Source organism: Eptesicus fuscus, chromosome 12 (assembly GCF_027574615.1).
Source record: "Eptesicus fuscus isolate TK198812 chromosome 12, DD_ASM_mEF_20220401, whole genome shotgun sequence".
Taxonomy (NCBI): domain Eukaryota; kingdom Metazoa; phylum Chordata; class Mammalia; order Chiroptera; family Vespertilionidae; genus Eptesicus; species Eptesicus fuscus.
Window position 1 is genome coordinate 85,889,983 of NC_072484.1, and position 18,167 is coordinate 85,908,149.

At 39.5% G+C, this 18,167-nt stretch overlaps 1 protein-coding gene across 1 annotated transcript in view; it reads left to right on the forward strand.

The window, feature by feature from the left end:
• The window catches only part of DCC (DCC netrin 1 receptor), a 566,817-nt gene that overhangs the window by 460,205 nt on the left and 88,445 nt on the right, over positions 1 to 18,167 (forward strand). Inside the window, exons 16-19 of the mRNA XM_054723604.1 lie at positions 3,698 to 3,793; positions 8,996 to 9,228; positions 13,853 to 13,991; positions 17,573 to 17,680. Of these exons, the coding sequence (XP_054579579.1) occupies positions 3,698 to 3,793; positions 8,996 to 9,228; positions 13,853 to 13,991; positions 17,573 to 17,680 (576 nt within the window). The remainder of the gene's footprint in view (positions 1 to 3,697; positions 3,794 to 8,995; positions 9,229 to 13,852; positions 13,992 to 17,572; positions 17,681 to 18,167) is intronic.

Here is an 18,167-nt window from a genome sequence, read left to right on the forward strand (position 1 = left end):
TCCAAGACCATATCTTTGATGACCCAATTCCTCACTAATTTTTAGACCTCTGAACTCATGTAGTATTCATAAATTGTAGCACTCTCTTTACTGCTCAATTTTATGTAGTCTTTTCTTGTTTTCTCTGTCCAGAATTATTATTGTAACCTGACACAGATGTCCATCTTTTATCAAATATTCTTGAATCTCCAAGAGCATTTAACACTTGCTGACTGATTACTCTCTTATAAATAAACTACTTGGACAACAAAAAATAATAAATGAATATCCCTTATACATGAAGTAGTTCACTGAATAGATCCCCTTTAGTTACATAATATGTAATTTTATTTTATTGTTTGCTATATTATAGCTCTTGTGTTATTGTGCTTTGAAATACCAATAACTTTAACTCTAATATTTAGGTCATAAAATTTTATGAAGAAAAATTTCATCAACTTTCAAAGAACACTGTCAAGAGATAAATTCACTCATTTTAAAAGCTTTGTTATTGTAAAATAAAACTCAGATACAGAAAACCACAGACAACAAATGTGTAGCTCAATAAATTGTTTTAAGTTGGAGTTAAACCTTTTTTTTCTCTCTTTCCTACAGACTGGCATTTGGATCTAGAGGTTTAATCAGACTAAATCGTTTTTATCTTTTTGGCAAGACTCTAGAGCAAGCATGTCAAACTCATTTATTTGGCTCATGTTAGCCTTTAACTTTGACATGCTTGCTCTACTGGGTCTTGTGCTTTTTGATTGGTAGGAACATGATATCTAGATGTTTCTACTTTGCTCATTGGGGCTGAAAACTAGCAGTATTTGAATTCTATTACTGGTCTTATAAATTGGAATAATTTATAAGGAGATGCTTTCCCTCTTATGCAGTTGTTTGCACAGAGTTTATTTAAGAAAGACACATTAAATATTTGATTTTTTTACCCAGTTTTCAAGATAATAATTTGGTCGTCTGTCAACCTCACAATGGACCAACTCTTATTATTTTAAAAAATGTCTTTATGGAATCGCTGGTTTGTAAGCCAGTTCCATGGTATTTATATTTTATTTTTAAAATATATTTTTATTGATTTCAGAGAGGAAGGGAGAGAGAGAGAGAAACATCGATGATGAGAGAGAACCACTGATTGGCTGCCTCCTGCACACTCCCCCACTGGGCATCATGCCCACAACCCGGGCATGTGCCCTAAACAGGAATCAAACTGTGACCTCCTGGATCATAGGTTGATGCTCAATCACTGAGCCACACCAGCCGGGTTCACTGTGGTTTTAATTTGCATTTCTCTGAGGACTAGTGACAAAGGGATTAAGCAAAACAATCACAACAAAAACCCTCATAGACACAGACAACAGTATGGTGATTACAAGAGGGAAATGGGGTGGGGAGAGGTAGAAGAGGGTAAAGGGGATAAATGGTGACAGAAAGAGAAACTTAACTTTGGATGGTGAATACATAATACAGTATACAGATGATGTATTACAGAATTGTATACTTGAAACCTACATAATTTTATTAACCAATGTCATCCCAATACATTGAATAAGAATTACACACACAGAGATATATATCTTAATGAACTTAACCATTTACATGTATTTGTTGGGTTTTAATCCATTGCAACTTTTTTCTTTACGGAAGCTCAGATTGTCCCCGTCTTTGTTCTGAGGAAGCCCCTTCAGGTTGATTTGTGAAGCCATTTGACGTGAGCCTATTGGTCTTTGGTTGTTTCCTTTCTATCTGATATTCCAGGATGTTTCAGGCTCAACTGGTCTGAGCCTGAGTCATCTCAGACCAGAATCAACCTGCTCTCCAATAAACACTTGCTTCTTGCAGAGGGAAATATGTTTTCAAAATCCAGGTCTTGGTGTGGAGATGCTTTTTGTTATTAAGTCTGTTTCTAGACTTTTCGGTGGACAGAAATAAAACAGAGATAAAATACCTTTGGGGTTTAAACTGGTTTTTCTAAATAAATTTTTGGAACACAGTACTTTATATAACCTTCCCTGTTTTAAATCTGTATGTTGTTCCATCCATCTCAAGAACCCGGTTCTCAAGGACACAGGGGATGATAGTTAGAATTTGTTATGATTACACATTTGCCTTATCCCATTTTATGTTAGTCTCAGAATAACAACAATAATAGTACCACCATAAATAATAATTATTGAAACATTTTTGCATATGCCATCCCTATTGTCCCTTAATTTTGTCTATGGTTGTAATATATCTTCAAAAGCAGAAAATGTAGCCCTGCAAGATAAAATATCTCCCTCTTAACCCTCACTTAGTCTTAGTTCATTAAATTTATTGTTTACCAGTTAGCTCAATATCTCCCCTGGTCATTTCAAATGGCTAAAACTCATTTCCTAGTAGTTTTCAGGATCAAGGGAACAATATCCTGATTACTTGTAAGTTGGTAACTTAGTTTTCATTTTGTGTTGTGTTCTTCTTGTTTTATTTTTTTGTTCCTCTTGATACCCTCCACTTCTAAAATTATTTTTTTCACTTATATATAATTCTTGAGTTATGCCAATTTGTTTCTGAGCTTTTTCTAATTCTATGTTGATCTTGCATTTTTGGCGTTTTATTTTCTTAATGTTTGTTAGCTCATTTTGAAATAGTAACTTGCAGATTTGATCATTTTTTGTGTATTTTTTTATCCTGAGTGTGTGTGTGTGTGTGTGTGTGTGTGTGTGTGTGTGTACTTGTCTACAGGAATGATATTCTCCTGGTTTTATTTTGTATGATATTTATCCTCGACAGATTTTTGTGTTTCTTTTTCCTGTGCTCCCAGAAGTTCATTTGCTTTTCTCAACACACAGAGCTCCTCTCCAGTTGTTTTCATTAGACCAGGGCTCATGTCTCAGCACAGCAGAGCCTGTGGGTCAAGCCTGGCCCAAGTCCTGTGCTTGTTTGGGTCCCACTGAACTAAGAATGGTTTTCATAGATTTGAAGTTTGAAGTACTGTGTAAACAAACAATACAAACACAAATATCTGACAGAGGCAGAGTGCTCTACAAAGCTAAAATATTTCTTCTCTTCGCCCTTTATAGAAAAGTTGGCCAACCCCTGATAAGCACTAAAAAGTATGCACCTCTTTCCTAAGTTTTGTGATGATTCCTCTTTCCTACTTGTATCTGTATTTTCTCTTTCCTTCATTCCTATTGCTTCAAATTTTAAATCTATTTCCAGTTGTTTGTCCTCAGTGTGAGCCTCGGCCTGAAAAGGAGACTGTGGGTTCATTTCGGGATTTATATTTACTGTCCTCCAACTGCTCTGCTGCACTTGCTAGCATTGCCTGCTGGTGACTTTAAATGCCCAGGTCCTGAGCTGGATGTTGCCCTCGGATTTCTCTCCCGCAGAGGCTGATACCTCGCAGGCCTGAGGTGGCTGTTGGTTCCTCTGTACCCACTGTGTTTGAGGATGTGAGAGTACACCTCAGCACCTGGTTTTGTTGAAAATGATCAAATGCCTGTGCTTTTCTATCCAGCTGCTCGATTTCTTTTAATATGAAGATACAGGAAGCTCAGAGAAGCACATTGTCACCACTGCCACCTTCTTCCCAGAATCACACCTACTTGTTTTTAATCCACAATTTACTTATTAGATTATATTGGATTTGATTTACCCTGCGTATTTCAGTACATTAAATAAATCAACGTGTTCATATTCTTTCTGATGTGTTTTTTTCCAGAGTCAAGTTCCCATTATGTAATCTCCCTAAAAGCTTTCAATAACGCGGGAGAAGGCGTTCCTCTGTATGAAAGTGCCACCACCAGGTCTATGACAGGTAAGCCACCACAGCTAATCCCGCTCTGACACACAGTCAGTGTTTGAGTGATGGCAAAATAAAACACAGGAAATGTATATAGTCATGGTCCGAGCCCTACGTGTGTGTACACGCATACACAAACTTGATTATCTTTTTGGTTTTCAAATTGAAGGAAGAGAAATTTAGCCTATAAGTTATACATGGACTTAGGGAAAGGGAGCTCTCATTCTCTCTCTTCTCCGAGTGGCTTCCTATTTGGGCGCCCTGACACCACTCTCCATTCCCCCGAGGAGCGTGCCTCCCAGCGATGCCCTTTGGCAAGAGGGTCTCGGCACAAAGGCTGCCAAATGCCGGGAGGGACCCTTGCTTCTCTGTAGGTCCTTCAGGCTCATTGACAAGGATGACCTGCCCCTCCTGGGGGTGCATGGGGCTGGGCCGAGTCCCCCAGTGCCTTCTTCCTGAGTTGGACCTTCAGGTCACTCAACAGTGTCCAGGGCCTCTGGGCAGTAAAAGGATTGGCTGCTCCCAGGGCGTGTCACCTCTGGGAATTCCCAGGTGAGCTGGACTGTAAAGGCCCCCCACAAGAGAAAATGGGCTCAACGAACTGAGGGAAGGATGGGTAAGAAAGTGAGGTCCACGCTGTTTATGAAGACTATTTGAGAGCAAGGCTGGGCTTTTTAAAACACAGAATAAGTGACACCTCTGTGGCCTGTCTGTGCAGGGACAGTGGAGAGTCACATGACTGCCGCAGTGGTCTTATGTCTGAAATCTGAAAATAAAACCCAAGATGTTCATCTCTTTGGTGAATACTTTGACCCCCAACCTCTTTCAAAATCCACAACCCTCAGACCTCAGATAACCTGTCACCTCTGTTTACGTGATGAGAAGAAAGGATCTAAGGGCAGGGTTTGATAGCGAGCACCAGAGGACATGCAAAACCACTGAGTGCCTGGGAGCGAAGCCCTGGCAGGTAGGACTAAAGGAACACAACAGAAATAGTGGGACCCTGGGACTGCTGCTGCCACCTAAATGTACGTGAACTTTAAACAGTTTGTTTCCCACACTCAGGAGCTCCACTCATCGACTCTGTGGAGAACACACAGTTACTGTGTGGATTCACAGCAGTTACATGATTGTCTCCAGGGCATAGCATCACTTGATTGATTTCAGATTCAGTAAGGCAAAGTTGTTATTCCAGAGTCTCCTTGACCTTTTGGCCATTGGTTTCAAGGTCTATATTCTGCCTAAAGTGATGTGTGCAATTTGTGTATATGTCAATCTATGCCGTTATCTGTGGAGACACTATATATTTTTCATTGTGTTACCAAAGAGGCTCATGACTCCACAAAAGGGTCAATAAGAAGCATTTTTTTTTTTAGTTATATAAGTTCAGAGATAAATACCAACAAACAGCATTACTTAAAATTTGAGGGATGCATTCTGGAACTGAGATTCCAAAACATTCAATGTCATGAAAAATACACTATTCTAAAATTCAGAAATAGCAGGATTGAGTTATTAGCATTTCTTGAAGTAGAATTACTACTTTTCAAAGCATTGCTATTAAACACATTATCCCTAAATACAGGGGGATGAGGCAATGGAGGTCCAGAGTGTAAAATTCAAGATAACCTCATGGGCGGGACCTGGGGTTTCCACTTCCCCTTACTCCTGCTGGGCCAGCAGCCAGGTTCTTGGAGAGGCAGCAGCTGGCGTTGGCTGCACCTGAGCTTCCCACAATGTTCCTGCAGGAAGTCTCTCTTCCTGCCTGTGAGGAAGGACACTGACCCACTGCTTGTTCAAGGGGCGACTGAGCCTGTGATCAGGCCACGCACAGTTATACTGCGGCCAGTCTTTTAAAACGCTTATTATTTTTTTTTTTACTGACACTAAAGCCCACGAAAAGGGGCCACTTAGGCGACCAAAAAGTAAATAACATTTTGAGCAGCAATGGTAGTAATAGAGATAGTAGAGTTCAAATACACTGAAGCGAAGTTGCTCAGAAGGAACCGTTCTGGTATAATTCACTTCCCCTTAGTGTAGGTTGTCAGTCTTCAATTCTCAGCATATGGCATTCCCCGAGTGGTTTCTAAAACACCAGCGATCCCTAAGTTTTTTTTTTTACCTGATCTGACTAATCCCCATGGATCTGAGAAATGAAATGCTACCCAAAGTTGGATATGGTGTGAGGGATTTTCTTACTGAAGACAAGTCAGGAAGGGGCTGAAGAGGGATGAATAAAACCAGCCCTTTCTGAGAGAAGGTCGTGGTCATGGCAGATCCGCTGTGTTTCTGTGCATCGTGGAGAATAAAGGATGAGTAAACAGAAAAAGGTGAAGGTTCTGAGAGAAACTCTACCAATAAATGTGTCCTAGTGCCTCACAGCATACATGCTGTGTGTCTGAGCTTCTGCGGAGTATTCCCATGAGCAGTCTGTGAAGAGGCCAGGATAAAGGAAGTAAAAACCTGCAGGCAATAAATGCTTCAGGCCAGAGTAAGTACCAGGCTCTGGTGCTTCCCACACGCGTGTGCGCACGGATGCCGGCCCTCTCTGGAGCCCATCCCATCCTGACCGTATCAGAACGAGAGCGAGGGAAGTGTCACCAGGTCAAATGGGTGGGTAGGGCTTCATATTTGCTATAAAGACTTTTCTTTCTTATTGTCATGAGGACAAGATACGTTGAGCCCAGAGAAGGGAAGAGGGCCGGGGAATAAGGAGATGTGTTGTTTGAATTTGTTTATTCTCAACTGTATTACTAATGTCTAAATGAAGTACAATCCAGGTATAAAGCTGTGTTATTTATTTTAAAAGCTCTTTCAGAATATAAATATATTGACTGAAAAATTCATGGGCTCTGACCAAAACATCTATTAGGAATTGAGTATGTCTCTCCTTTTAGCAGAAAGTTTGAGGCTATAGTTTGTCTTTTGTAATTTTTTTTTTAACTTTTGAACATAATCATTGACAATCAATGGCATAAGGCACCCAAGAGTATAACAAAACTGAAAGGAAGTTGTTTAACAACACAAATATGTTTTTAATGCAACTATTCAGTTTCTACCTGAGAGAAAAAGGATAATTTGCAATATATTTAGCATATGTGAATCTAGAGCAGTGTTTGCTACCAGCTAGAATATTCTGCTTTGCTGGAAATGCTCTACATCTGTACTGTCCAATATGGAAGGCACCAGGCTCATGTGACCCGTAAGCACTTGCAATTGGCTAGTGCAACAGAAGTGAATTTTTAAAGTTTATTTCCTTTTAATTAATTTAAATTTAAATGATTTCTGTAGCTAACATCTATTATTAATCAAGGCAGCTGTAAAAGAGGTGGCAAGTAGAATGACAAACCATGCTTAAAAATAATTCCCTATAAGGGTCAAGACACATGTGCCCAAGGGTAGAAATTTGTGAATTATAGAACCCCATAGATAAATGCCATCAAACAGCATTACGAATTTAAGGGATGCATTCTGGAACTGAGGCTTCAAGAATCTCAATAACAAGTCATGAGGCAGATGGAAAGAGAGATAGAAACATCAATGATGAGAGAATCATTGATCAGCTGCCTCCTGCACGCCCCACAATGGGTATCGAGCCCACAACTCAGGCATATTCCCTGACCGCCAATGGAACCCTGACCTCCTGGTTCATAGGTCAACATTCCATCACTGAGCCATGCCGGCTGGGCTCACCATTTCTTGAAGTAGAATCACTACTTTTCAAAACCTCACATAAGGTACCTGCAAAAGGCTACAAAAATAGATTTGTATTCAAAGTGAATATAGATTTCCCAACAAAATTAGATTAGGCAAAGAAACAGCACATGGGGTAAGTCATTAATAAGCTTGGTCAAAAGGGGGTTTGCCCTTTAGAGTAGGCCCCCGTGTGCATAACATTCTCCTCGGAAAGTCAGCTGAGAATAGAAGCAGGTGCAGGGGGGCAGCACCCATGGTGGTCTGTGCTCCAGCCTGCTGACTATTGGGGACCCTCCGGAGGCCGCAGTGTCTCCCCTCCCCCTTCCTTGTCTCATAAATCCATTTGGCTTTAAAGGAGCCCTGCATAAAAAGGACACATGAAAGGAAATACCAAAAGCCCGGGCTCTGGCATTAAATTTTAAACACACATTTTCCTTTCTCCCTTTCTCTATTTGTTTCTTTCCTTTTGTTGTTTTTGTTTTGGGGGTTTTATATTTTGCTCCAAAGACCACAGCCCAATAAACTGCTAAATAATTCATTGGAACACAGAGGGATGAGTAGGGGCTACGCATGTGAAATGCAGTGGACAAAGTGATCGTCAGAACCAGCCAGTCGCCACTGCTCTTGGAACTGGGCTCTTTAAAAACTTAAATTCTGTGTGTGCACAGCTTCTGATTCTCTACCTTCTAGAGCAGCGGTTCTCAACCTGTGGATCGCAACCCCTTTGGGGGTCGAACAACCCTTTCACAGGGGTCGCCTAAGACCATCGGAAAACACAGATATTTACATCACGATTCATTAACAGTAGCAAAATGACAGTTATGAAGTAGCAACGAAAATAAGTTTATGGTTGGGGGTCACCACAACATGAGGAACTGTATTAAAGGGTCGCGGCATTAGGAAGGTTGAGAACCACTGCTCTAGAAGGTCTCATCTCCCCAAATGGTGTCACATGCCCAGCCTGAGAGCTCATCTTGTTTTTCGTTAGTAAGAATACACGTTACATGATGTAAAGGTAAAATATTACAAATTTAAATGTCTTAGGTATAAAATAAAAGGGTCAACATTGGGCTCTTACTAATTCTACAAAATAAGCTAGACAGATTTTTTTAACAGGAGGAAATAAGCCAGACACTCCTTTCTATCATGTTATTTTAAGTTATCTAAATAGTTATAAATTTCATGCCTTCTATAGCAGATCGTTGGAGAAGTCATGGGCAAAATTTCAAGAAGAAATGGACTTTTTAAATATATAACTAGAAATGGCAGCCAAATTGATAAAACCACTCCAAGGAGATGAGCCCATTATAGAAAATAGTTATTTTTGTAATATAGCAACACTGTTTCTGACGAGTTTTCCGATTGAATTAATTGTATTTTTTTCTGTTCTTCTCATGTTCCCTTTCATCATTATTGCCATGCATTTAACTCATTGTGATGTGTTACCACTGGTATTTATTTTTTAACTCTTTTATTCATGTATTTATTTGTTTGTTTCATTTGGCGGGTTTGTGAACCCAGATCCCACTGACCCAGTTGATTATTATCCTTTGCTTGATGATTTCCCCACCTCGGTCCCAGATGTCTCCACCCCCATGCTCCCACCAGTAGGTGTCCAGGCTGTGGCTCTGACCCACGATGCCGTGAGGGTCAGCTGGGCAGACAACTCTGTCCCCAAGAACCAAAAAGCGTCCGAAGTACGACTTTACACTGTCCGGTGGAGGACCAGCTTCTCTGCAAATACCAAATACAAGGTGAAGTTCGCGTTGAGAGTATGGAATTTTAAATGAACTGTCGTTTGTTGAATACATTGTTCTATGTGCTTCCTGCCTGTCCTGAGTCCTTTGGCTGCAGTGACGCTAAGTGGAAAAACAAAGCATTTTAACAACTCAGTAGCTAAAAGTAGCACAGGAATGATTATGTCTTGGGAAACAATTCTAAGGCGAGGTAGAAAAAATATCAAGAGATGCACAATGGTATCTGAATTCCGCTAGATGCTGAGTTTATAGAAAAAAATGATAAATAATACAGTATAAAGGAATGACATTTTCCTTTGAAAATAGCAGGGATCCACATTAATTGTCTAGATGGTTTTTATCTTTCTTTTCATTTGGAATCTGGATTGATACCAAAGGCCACCGTATTATTGTTGCAGAGGATCTCTCTGACAATGATTCTGACTAGGAATTCATGGCTGGAAGATTTTTATAACATCCTTGGAAAACACTCCCAGCCATTAGCATCTACTTCCTCTATTTAACCTTGAAACACCCTTATGTAACGAAGGAAACTCACAATATGCACCCCCTTTAACTAATCTGAATTAGACAAGGCCCCTTATCCCTGCCTTATCACTCAGTCATCTCACAGCACCCTAAGAACTCCTTTGAGATACACAGTTGAGGCATTGTCCTTAATAATTTTCTATCTCTTAGCAGCCGGCCACAAGAATTACAACAACTCTTTGTAAACCAGGACAATCTCGTTACCACCTAAGCCGGCCACTGTGTTGGGATAGACCAACCATACACAAATGTAGACAAAAGTGAGATCCCCAGGGGATTGCCCAGCACCTCCTTTGTCCCTAGAACTGTGCAGTTAAACATGGGTTAGTCATTGTTACTTAATATATTATTTGTAATTTCAGAATGAGTAATACACTCAGCTCCATAGATAGACTCTAAACAATTCATAAACGATTCCAGTGAGATAACATATTTAAAATACAAGGCCCATGGGCTGGTGATGTGGGATAAATAAGGTGTCAAAACCAGAGAATAAGTTCCCCAACAACCAGGTAAATAATAACTCAACTCTGGCGCTCCAGCTTCTTACCCCCTGTCTTTACTACTCTCAGAATTTGGACCACGTGATACCTTATCCAACGTTCATTCCATCAAACTGCCATCTTGCTTAATCCAGCCTCCATCCAGTGGTGATCAGGGGGATGAAAATATCCTTTGGGAACTTTTGATTGTAAAATCCTGGAGATAAAGCAAAATCCGACCAAGAGTTTTATGTCAGCCTTTCTTCATGCAGCCATGCTCAATTTGCTTCTAGTATTTCTTAACGTTTAAGTAGCATAAAATTCACATGTCATCATAAATCAGTTTTTAGTTGAAACCATTTCTTTTAAGAAAGGGCTCTTTTGTATTGCCTCCCTGCTAGGGCAGGTATTTGGAAAACTCTCCAGGCAAGTCCTTAGTGTCACTGACATAAGAAATTGTTTTAAGTATTCTGTCCACATCCTTATAGTATTAGATTTAATACTCAACCGAGCTATAAATAGAGATAACATTATCAGATAAGACAACCAATGAAACATGAGAGCATTCAAAATAATATTTTTATATACAGGTTGCCCAATTCTAAGTTTACTTTAAAATGGCTACTTTAAAAAATTTATGAGCATAATTGCTACACTTTGTTACATTCATTTCACAAAAAGACCATGGGTACTTTGCCAGTCTGTGAAATGTTCTGAAAGACAATGGTTGTTCTCTACACAACAGCTTGAGTTCCAAAATTTCTTGAGTGAGGCAAATTATTTCAGATGAATAGGCTAATACAGCAGAAATCCTGAGTTTCACGAAGAATGCCTGAAAAGCGAGACCCCACCCCAAAACTATTCTCTCATGGGTTGGAGTTTGGAAATAAAAAAATAAAAACATTTAAACTGTTTTTCTCCACATTATCTTCCCTGACCCAAGTCTTTTAATTACTAATATTCAAGCCCCCTTATCACACATGCACAGTGTACCCCAAGAAGAAGGGTTAGAAGGAATAGTAGGGTAAGTTGGATAGTAGGGATAACTGTAGAACATACTGATCCACTGGAAAGAACATACAATAAATTTAAATCTTATAAATAGTGGTAATAGAATGCTCCGGTTTTGCATTTTGAACTTTTTGAACCACTGTCATGATATTATTTCATCTCATTCACCAGCTTTATAAGGTGGGCAGGGCACACACAGATAGAGGGGAATCAACACATACATGGAATCACATGACCCAGGCTCAGGAGTTGGCCTCACTCTGTCCTCTTGTGTCACTTAACTTAATCTGATGGTTCTCATCTATATGATTGGGATATTCGCACCCACTATAGAAAGAACAAGTAAACTTCTTCATAGTTAAACATGTATATAGTTGTGTTCATGAAGACTTGGGTAGGTTATATGACTTGGCAAAAATTCCCCATTAAATGAGAGCTGGAACTCAGGATGACCAGATGCCGTATCCAGGGCTCTCCTCACAGGAGCACCTTTCTACTTCATTTAGTCCCAAATCAAGCATTATCCAGACTTTCCTATTGTCATTGTCCAAAACTCCAAATTTCTTTATCAAATGGAGAAAGAGTCTAGAATTTCTTTTCTACTGAAGTGATTAATCAGTAGATGCCTTATACAAATTTTCATTCCAAATACATTTCTAGAGCACCAGCTAGCATTTACCAGACATAGCATGGGTATTACAGAAGATACAAAGTTGTGTAAGATTGTCTCTGCCCTCAAGATGCTGAAAACTCAAAACAGAATTGAACACATGCCTAAAATTAGACAGCACATTAAGCAATGCATGAAATATTGTAGCCAACATTTATTTCATCCTTACTGTGGGCCAGACAATGTTTCACTTGACTTATTACTCACTTTAAATAATGCCGTGAGGTCAGTGCTATGGTTATCTCTGTTTGATAAATGCGGAAACTGATACTCAGACAAGCAGTACCTGGGTATTCTATGCTCACAGAAATAACTGGCCATGATTTCTCAATAGCTTCTAGGCTGACGCTTTATGCCGAGCAGCAACTCTCTGTGAGGTTCCTGAGAAAAATCAGTGACTTCGTAGTGTTTATAGAATGCAAATGTGTCATTCTAAACCACAAATGAAGACACTATTGCTTAGTGGCCTCCAAGATGCCACTGTGTCTATGCTCTAAGAGACCAGTTTTATGATACGTGATCCTTCCTCACTGAAACATTTCTCATGGTCCCAGCTCTCCCCTTACTTCCATCTCTAAGACTTACAGACATTCATGATGGAAGGGAAGGAGGGCAAGATTGGAAGTTATATATCAGCATGTCAGACACTAGCTGCCCATTTTGTGTTTTATTTGATGGATTCCATTTTCCCGAGTCTACAAACCATTTTTCATTTATTTAGGGCACATGTGTTTACAGCTATTTTGAAGAAGAGCTTCTGATAGATGTTTATGAGGTCATCGCTTTAATAGGGTGAATGGTCACATCATGACAATGTTATTTTTACTGTTAAATATTTATTTGGCTTTATAATAAAATGAAGGATTTTCATAGCTATAATGTAAGAAGGGTTCATTGTAGAGAAAAAAAGATGTCCCACACTGAAGCAGTAAGGGAGGAGATCGGTGTGACATCGGTGGGGAAAGAGAACTTCCCTAGACATAGATATATAACAAATATAACAAATATAAACATCAAAGTAAATATTTAACTTTGGAAGAAGATAAAGATCTAAATACCAAACATAAATTGATATTTATAAGAGGCATAAATTTGCCTGATCATATGGAAAATATGGATTGACCTGTTTTTTTCTGCATTACCATTTTGATCTTTTGAGTAAGGAATAAAGACAGATAATTTACTTTCTACTAAAATATCTTTAACCTGTTGTTTAAAAGACCAAAAAAAATAACATATTCAGAAGACAAACAATATTAACATAAATGGAATGTTTTCATACTTATCCAATTTGTTGTTCCCTTCCGGAACAGTTGCTTCGGCGACCAAATTTAAATGTGTGTTCAATGTGAAGTATGCACACAAAGAAGAAATCACATGACACAACATTGCTTTGGTCCATTTTCTTTATAACAGTCGGGTTCTTGAATCACTAAAAGTTTGTACCATAGAGCCTCTTTGCAAGAGCCATAAGCAGAACTCTAAAAAATTAGTTTTATTACCAGTGGAAATAAAAATAGTCTTATTATCATGATGGTCTATGTGAAATGCGTAACGTTCAAAACTAAAAATAATTGTTTATTATTATAAAGAAGTTGAAGTTAAAGTCTGTACAGATAACCTTAAGGAGGGAAGTGACAGGAAGAAACAGAGTTGGTCTTGTTGCCATGGTTATTGCCTCACTTGGGGGTATTTATCAGCTTGCGGCCCCTTTAAGCAACCTAACACCTGATTTTGTGGATCACGTTTTGGATGTCCAATCAGGCAGTGTACACCAGCTGACAGAAAGGAAGTAAAGTCAGTGCTGTGTCCTAGCTCCCTGGACCCCTTTTTTTGTTGGCTTATTTTATATAGTCTTTTCACATGTCTTAATTTACCAAGTTGATAGAGTTCATTTTTCCCCCTCTTTGCTTCTTTCCCACTTGTATAGTCAGAAGACACAACATCCCTGAGTTACACAGCAACAGGCCTCAAACCAAACACAATGTACGAGTTCTCGGTAATGGTAACAAAAAACAGAAGGTCAAGCACATGGAGCATGACGGCACATGCCACTACATATGAAGCAGGTATGTGAAGAAAGGCTGGCTTCAGAATTTCTACTTTCGACATTTTGTAAAGGTGTTTCCCAGGTTCTGTGGAAGGTGGAACATAGTGCATTTTCGGGTCTAAAATTATACTTTATTTTATATAAAATATCTTAAGCTTTAGAGTTCATAGCACTTTTATATTTAATATTATCCTCCCCATTTTAGGAAAAAAGAAAATGAATTCCTAATGGATTAAGCAATCTGGTTTTAATTGGGGATCTAAATAGAAATCTTCTTTTTCATGCATTTACATAAAGGCAGACAGCTATGCATTGAACTCTCTGTCCAAAGCATTTGTGTCATTGATCAACAGTCACGGTAGGGATTTACCTTTTTGGAAAGAAATTAGGTACAAAATAAAGTGTTGCGTTATAACTGCGGTCTCCTGGATTCTTATCCTGAATAACCTCAGCTAGATGTGGGAAGCAGTTTGGGGTGGTCATGTTCATTCTTTAGAAATAAGAGAACAAAATGGAAAACCTTCATGCAATTTGAAGTAGTTCAAACCTGGGGTAAAAGCAATTCACTATAAATTTTACCAGTCACATTTACTATGGGTCATAAAAGTTGAGTTTATTACCTTAAAAGGCCTGCAGTGCACTTGACATTCATTGTTCACAGGGATCCAACATTTGAAGAATACAAGGTTTAACATGCTTTTTAAAATCCTCACCCCAGGATATGTTTTTATTGATTTTTTTTTAGAGAGAGAGAGGAAGCGGGGGAGGAAAAGAGAAACATTGATGTGAGAGAGAAACATCGATCAGTTGTCTCCCAAACATGCCCTGTCCTGGGATAAACCTGCAACCTAGGTCTGTGCCCTGACCGGAATCAAACCCACAACTTTTTGATGTATGGGATGGTGCTCCAACCAACTGAGCCATACCGGCCAGGGATTACCCTGCCTTTTGATTGGTTTTGTGATATTATATCATAGGAATTTTTAAAATATGATAATAAAACTCTTCTCTGGAGAAGTTGAATTTCTCTTTCTATTAGAATTTGCCCCATGGTATTGCAGTTCTAATTTTTATCTTTGGCTACCATGTTAACTCACAGAGTTCACTGCATTTTTACATTTTTATGGGTACTTTTTTTCTATAAAAAGTTTTCTAGTTTGTTTGATTTAATTGTGACATGTATACATTTTACATGTATACATATATTAACTCCTTCTAGAATTCTTCCCTGAATGCCAATGTTCACATCTTCCTTTGAAGACTAAGACAGCTTAATGGGTTATGTACTATGGGAAATAATAACGGTTCTGCTCTTTCTTTTTACCTAAAATGAGATGGAGTGAGATATAAACCACTAAGACATTTGGTCTTCCCTGAGTGAAAGAGAAGGAGTGTAATTTCCTCTTAAAGCAAAAAATTCAATCATTTTTTCCCTTTCATAAACATAAAATGCACACCAGCATCTGACTTGATAAATGTACCCTATTGATTTCTCATCAACCGCCTAACCTTGTAGGTACTCCAATGGTGAGACAAAAAGATATTAACTTTTAGAAATGTGGTTAGCAGGAAGGGTGATTGTCAAAACAGATAATGATCTGGACAAAGGTGTAAATAGCGTGCGGATGAGATCTCTGGGTGATGATGAGAAGCAAGAAGTAATTCACAAGTGTCTGCAGGTTTTATGACTGAGAGAAGGAAATGAAGTGAATGAAATGACTCTAGGGTTTACTTCCAATTCTCCAATAACATAAAGACTATAGGGGCTGCATCGCTAGGCACTTGTGCTGAAATCGCTCATGATAAAGACAAAGGTGGCAGGAGGATTCTTGAAATAAAACATTTCATTCTGCCCAGGTGATGAATACTTAACTTTACTCTAGTTAGCTTTAGTAAAATAACTGCGAGTACACCTGAAATAATGGGTCTTGGGAAGGGACAGGAACCAGAGGTACTCCCAAGTCTTTCGAGGGGAAGAACACTATCGGACTGTTATTCAAGGTGTTGCCATCACAATGGTTTGGCTCGATCTGTTTATCTTCCTTACTAACATTCTGTTTCCCAGAAGAGAGGATCCCACTGCTAAGGCAAGAGTGGGGGGAAGGCCATGAAATTCACATGACAGAGAAGAGCTTGTTCCCAAAGAAAAGAGCCAAGTGCTTCTCTTAATGGAGGAGGAAGGGATGGGGTGTTGGACAGTCCAAATAACAAATGTCCAGTACAATCCCCATGGCTGGAAATCTTCTAAATCTTGAGTGTTACCTCCCATTCGTGCACTTAAAGTCATCCAAGCATGGGAAAAGGAGAACCAGACAAACCAGAGGGCAGTACTTGTCCAGTCAACTGAGACATTAATTATGAGTTTCCAGTTATGCCCATTTGTAAATGTCAGGTTCTGAGACAGGGACTTGGTATAAAAATCAAAGACTGTATAGCCTCTATCTTTGAGAAAATTATAATCTAGGAGAGAAGAAAAATATTTTTTTAACCTGAAGTAACATGGGAAATGTTGGTGAATCACCAACATTCACAGCTTTCCAGGTGTTCCTTTCAGAGTCATGGTCTCTACTGGGTAGGGAACCTTGATCAGTGCGGCTGGTCCTGAGGTCAACCATGAAGTCACTTTGTCTGGTTTTGCTGCTTTTCTGGGCTTGGAGCTGAAACCCAACTGAGGCCTAGACGTTATCTCTAAGTTGACCGGAACTCTGTCTCTGTGGTCAACAGACCAGAGGCTTTGTTCCTAAGATCATTTGATGCTGATCAGAACCTCATCGTCCTGAGGGCTTATGATTAAGGGAGAAGCCGTGCAAGGGAGAAGGAGGCAGGTGAGTCTGGTGCTGGATGAAGCCAGTTTGAATCGGAAGGAAATAAAGGGGAAAAAGTCATATTAAAGAAATGAAGTTTCTATGCTGTTACATCAGCCTAAAATAATACTTACACCAAAGAGGCATATTTTGGGGGTGACACATTCTGCTCCCTTTCAACAACATGTGGGAAAGGCTCTAAGAAAGGCAGGGTTTCATACCATCTAATTTCGCACCATAGATTCCTCGCCTGCTCTATTTTCAAATATTTCTTTGCCTTCTTGTTAGGAGATAACTGGTATGCTACCTAAGCAAGTTGTTTGGACCTGTGTTTAAATATATTCTTTTCTTGAGAAGGGGCTTCTAGGGAAATATAGAATTAGATGACGTTTGTTCCCATTATAAATCCTACAGTCATGACGGAATTCTGTCCCTTGGAGACATGTAGCCGTCAATCTCACAAAGGTGTGCACATTAGTTTGCTCTCTTATGCTTCTCACATTGTCAGTGTGGCACTCACTTGAAAGCACGTTATACTCTCTCCTCCATAGTCACACATGTTCTCTTCTCCTTTGGAAGTCATTAAACTTCATCGAAGAAAAACACACACATTAATTTCAGTATTTGTGTTTGTTTGCTTCTTTAATCCAAATACTTGAGAGGAATTGTAAATGGTAAAATCAGCATGATATACTGCATGATAGATGCTGAGTGTCAACATCGTGATTAGAAGTCCCATAAATGTCTGTTTTCTCTCACATCCGATGACAAGGCCTTGTCTCTGTTCCCCCGGCAGCCCCGACCTCTGCTCCCAAGGATCTGACAGTCATTACTCGGGAAGGGAAGCCCCGTGCTGTCATTGTGAGCTGGCAGCCTCCCTTGGAAGCCAATGGGAAAATCACGGGTAAGCATCTCAGCTTCATTGTGAGCGTTGCTCTGCTGGGCCCGTGAGGGCTCACCTCGAGTGCGCTGCTCATGCCTTTTGTGTATTAGTTTTCTGTCTAGCATCTTGGTTGACTTCCTGTCCCTTTCTGATGGTCTCTTCTTGCCCTCGCTGAGGGCACTGACCGTGGAATTCTTTGGTGCATACAAATAGGTATACACACACACACACACACACACACACACACACACACATGTGTGTGATTGGAGTTGCTTCCTGAAAGATGTGTACTTCAATTAGTATAGGCCTTTTGTTTAGTCTGTGCAGCATAAGGACAACCTTCTAATGGAAAGTCTCTGAGCATGAGTGACTAAGAAGAAGCCGGTTGTTTGGCAATTATAAAACACAAAAGACACCTAATGACCATGTATTTTTTTGTGACACGTAGGAAAAAGGAGGTTTGTCTGGGCGGGTTTTCATGTATTTAGCTTGAAAACCCACTTTTAGC